This window comes from Phaethon lepturus, unplaced genomic scaffold (assembly GCF_000687285.1).
Source record: "Phaethon lepturus isolate BGI_N335 unplaced genomic scaffold, ASM68728v1 scaffold5518, whole genome shotgun sequence".
Taxonomy (NCBI): domain Eukaryota; kingdom Metazoa; phylum Chordata; class Aves; order Phaethontiformes; family Phaethontidae; genus Phaethon; species Phaethon lepturus.
In genome coordinates, this window is record NW_010555472.1 from 1 (window position 1) to 4,719 (window position 4,719).

General features: G+C 43.7%; 1 protein-coding gene across 1 annotated transcript; it reads left to right on the forward strand.

The window, feature by feature from the left end:
• Positions 1-3: 3 nt before the first annotated feature.
• On the forward strand, positions 4-1,459 carry ADRA2C (adrenoceptor alpha 2C; the record flags this gene model as incomplete). The annotated part of the gene is made up of 1 exon (XM_010292166.1): positions 4-1,459. A coding segment is annotated over one exon (1,209 nt), but the record flags the coding sequence as incomplete, so codon positions are not given.
• Positions 1,460-4,719: the final 3,260 nt, after the last annotated feature.

Consider the following 4,719-nt stretch of genomic DNA (forward strand, 5'->3'; position numbering starts at 1 on the left):
GCCAGCCTGGCGGCGGTGGTGGGCTTCCTCATCGTCTTCACCATCGTGGGCAACGTGCTGGTGGTGATAGCAGTGCTCACCAGCCGGGCGCTGAGAGCCCCCCAGAACCTCTTCCTGGTGTCCCTGGCCAGTGCGGACATCCTGGTGGCTACTCTGGTCATGCCTTTCTCCTTAGCTAACGAGCTTATGAATTACTGGTACTTCGGCAAGACTTGGTGTAACATTTACCTGGCGCTGGACGTGCTCTTCTGCACCTCCTCCATCGTCCACCTGTGCGCCATCAGCCTCGACCGGTATTGGTCAGTCACGCAGGCGGTGGAGTACAACCTCAAACGGACCCCACGGCGGATCAAGGCCATCATCCTCACCGTCTGGCTCATTTCAGCTGTCATCTCCTTCCCGCCATTGATCTCCATGTACCGGGACCCTGAAGGAGATGGCTTTCCCCAGTGCAAGCTCAATGACGAGACATGGTACATCCTTTCTTCTTGCATTGGCTCTTTCTTTGCCCCCTGCCTCATCATGGTGTTGGTCTATATCCGCATCTACCGCGTGGCCAAGCTAAGGACCAGGACCCTCTCTGAGAAGCGTACGATGCCAGAGGGGTCCTCCCAGACTGAGAATGGCTTGAGCCGCGCTGCTGGGGGCTGCACATCCCTGAGGATGCAGCTGGGAGAGAATGGACATTACTCGGTGCACCACTGGCGCAAAGCCTCTGAGCTGGAGGACATTGAGCTGGAGGAGAGCAGCACCTCAGAGAGTAGACGGAGGCGGAGCCGGGAGGAGCATCCCCGCAAAAGCAGCAAGAGCCAGTCCTTCTCCTACTCATATTCCTCCAAGCACTCTAGTAGCCGTCTGTCCCGCTCTAGCAATCGCTCCATGCAGTTCTTCTCATATCGCCGTCGCCGGAAGCGTAGCAGCATCTGTCGTAAGAAAGTCACCCAGGCCCGGGAGAAACGCTTCACTTTTGTGCTGGCCGTGGTCATGGGGGTCTTTGTAGTTTGCTGGTTCCCTTTCTTCTTCAGCTACAGCCTCTATGGTATTTGCCGGGAGGCATGTGAGGTACCTGAGACTCTCTTCAAGTTCTTCTTCTGGATTGGGTATTGCAATAGCTCCCTCAACCCAGTCATCTACACCATCTTCAACCAGGACTTCCGCAGGTCCTTTAAACACATTCTCTTTAAGAAGAAGAAGAAGAATTTCCGGCATTGAGCTGGAGGGATGGATTTGCCTTGAGCAGGATTTGTGTTAAAAGAGGAGAAAGCTCTACGCTTAAAAAGAAAGGAGGGAAGAGAACACGAGGTTTAGAGAGATGGAAGAGGGCTCGACCCCTTGGTGGTGCAGAGTGGTGGTGTGGCGTCCGGGGACAGTGTTGGGGAGGCCGAGGGCAACCACTGTGGTGCGGAATGGCAACGTGGTGCTGGCGTGCGGGTGGGTAAACGGGGATGGGAGTGATTGTGTTTGAGTCCTGATGGAGGGCACGGGGAATCCACAGAGGCAAATAGGCTGACAATGAGTTTGGGAGGCAGTGAGCTCTTATGGGCTCTGGAATTTTGTGGGAAAAAAAGCAGAGCCATCAAGAGGAAAGGATTAAGTGGCAGTGGTGGTGGAGATCGGAGTATTTATAAATAGAGCAGCTGGGGCCTGTGGTGGGCTCGTCCCAGTAAGAAATTGGCTTTTACTGCTTATGTGGGGAAAGAGAGTGCAAAGTACCAGGCACTGACAGTCTTTTGAGTTGTGATAGGATTTAAATGTTTTCCAAAAAACCCTAAAGAACAATCCAAACTCTTTTCTAAATAAACCTTTGTACTGTTAAAACCTTCTGAATGATGATTTTACACAGGGCTTAAGTCAAACAGAAAGCATGGGGTTTTCTTTTTCTTTGGAGGGGTTTTTGCATATAGAGCTGGATGGGAAATGTTTTTCCTATCTTCCCATAATTTTTGATTTATCAGTGGGACAAAGCTGGGAGCCTTGCATGTTTTCGTGAAATATGAAAAAGAGCACATGCACCCCTTGACTTTATTTCCCCCTGTCGGATCGCCCAGCAGTAAATTCCTGCTCCATCTCTCTCGGATCAGTAGCCTAAGCACCTCACTGTCCTGGAGCAGGCAGTTTGTCTGGACACAAGGGTTCTGTCTTAAACCAATTTCCATTGGGAAAAAAAAAATTAACTGAACATTTTCAGAGTTAAAAGAAAAAAACTAAATGCCAACCAGCTCAATTTGCACATGCCCCAGCGAACTTTTTTCCCCTTTCTTTAGGTTGCCCTCAAAAGAGTTATCTCAGGGGCTGGATGTGTGCTGCTCTCATTCTCAGACAGGCAGTCTGCTATGCAGATTTTCAGAGGAAGAGCAATCATCACGCCACTAAGGTCTTTAAATCCTTCGTATTTACAGTCTTAGAGCAACTAAATCCATTATATTATTTTTTTTTTAATGAGAAGCATACATTGCAAATCATCAGCGGTGTGTGTGAACAAATCTCAAAAGAAGGTGCAGCTGTTCCAAACCTTTAATATTAATGCTGCTTTCTTTCCCTTTTCCTGTTTGCATTTCTAGTTTATGATTTCAGAGGATTTTGTTGAGGGGAGAGGAGGGAAGAGGGGAGAAGAGTGAATATTTATTAAAGCAAACTATATTTCCCATGGCTTTATAAAATGTCATAAACTGTAATGAAGAGAATGAGAGACAGGGTCTGGTGTCTGTACATTCGCCACTGAATGCATACCGAATGTCAGACTCAGCTGAACATCTACATCCCTGCTCCAGCTGTGCCGCTGAAAGGTGTGTATTCTGTTTGCGGGGTAAATACTGCTCCATTTTATGTGCATCACTCCTTCCATAGGCAGCAGGGTTTGGCATCTGCCTCAAATGAAACTTTCCATTGTAAACAGCTCTTTGAAAAATAGAACAAAATCTGTTCTAGTACCACAGGCTTCTTGAAACAGCTACATTGAATCTATACCTGAGAATCATTAGATAATCCCTTCTTTACTCCCTCTGTTCTGTCTGAAAGGTGTTTGCTGCCTCTCTTCTCTTGAAATCCCTATGGCATAAGGAGCAATGATAGAGCAGTCACTTTGTTTCATCAGTTTTTCATAATAAGCATCTGGTTCACTTAACCCTGGAAAAGGAGGTTGTCCGTGGCTAAGATCCTGCTGTTAATTCATAGACAATTTAACTTCAGGACCACCTCAAGTGGGAGTTCTGCCGAAGTGAGGATTACACGATTGCACCAAATGCATTAGAAGTTTGCTTGATTTCACTAAAGGAACAACTGAGACATTTTCAAAGTCTTAAGTCCGTAACTTATTGGCTCCTTTCCTGAAATAAGGGTTGGAGTTGTGAAAAGATTTGAGCTTTGTTTAAACATTTGCACTTAAAAAAAAGGAAGTTATGACTTATTTTCAGGAGCATCCTTTTGTAAATAACAATGGTTTGATACAAGTACATACCTGAGACAGATAAATACCAGAAAAAAATAGCAACTGAGAGGAGGAAATTACAAGCCATTTTTTCTTTTGCAAAATGGAGAATTCTTTTTAAAGTTACACCAAGAAGAGCTGAAAGAAGCTCATATTATTTGTAGGTAATGATGTAGCTAAAAAGTTCAGGCTTATTTAATCTGAAGAAACTTTATAACTGCCAGAGCAACCAAAGCAACATATGGTACATAGCTACTACCTCTGAGCTACTGGACGGCTTCATTAGATACCCATTCCTACCAAGATGAAGGTCTGCTTTTGTCACTTATTGCTCGTTTAGAGTGGTTTCCCAGTCTGCAGACACACAGCAGTTTCACTGTTGCATTGCTTTTGAAATGAGATTTGTTGCCTCTAAACACAATCCTTTCCCTTTGTTTTTCCTTGTAGAATTCAAGGAGTCTATGGAAATGAAATTTAATTGACAGATTTTAGTGGATGTGAAGTATATATGGAATGACTGATGTGCCTTAAAAGTAATTTCTTCGCTATAAAGTTATTCTGTGGTCGTTATAAACATAAAGGAGGTAATGCTTCTATTTTTTGTTTTGCATTTCCAAATGTCTAAAGGAGATTGATGCAGATACTGAACAACTATGTGCAGCAGCATACTTAAAAACAGGGCATTTTCTGCAGTTTTGATTTATTTCTCATCACAGTTACTCATCCGATTCAATGCCTCAAGAGGATCTTATTTCTTCTGAGCTAGATAAAAAGTAATATTCATCAATAAAGATGTGCAGTGTACACCCCTTTTAAGTGCATTTCCCTCTAAATTAGTGAATGCAAAGGATGTCTATAAAAATTGTTTTTAATGTAACTAACTACTGAATATGCTTCAAGGAAGTAAAATGGGGCTGATTTATTTTTTTAATTACAGTGTTCTCTTATTACTTGTAATAGCTGAAGACTGGAATTTGTTTGTAACATATTGTGTGGTGTTAATTTTTCATAAAAAGTTATCAGCTCTGCTACTCACACCGTGGTTTTGCTTCCACTGTAAATTGGCTAATAGCATATACAGAAAAAAAATAGTCAATGCAGCTTTTGCTTAAGAAAAAGGGAGAAGATACTTTATGTTTCACATGTGTCCGGTTGTGTCTTTGATCACATCTGATGAGCTGGGTGAAACACTCTTTACTGTTGTGGAAGAACGAAATGTTGCTATGAAGCCATATTGATTTTAACAACAAGCACCTGATTTTAACTCTTCATTTGCTCATTTCACCATGAAG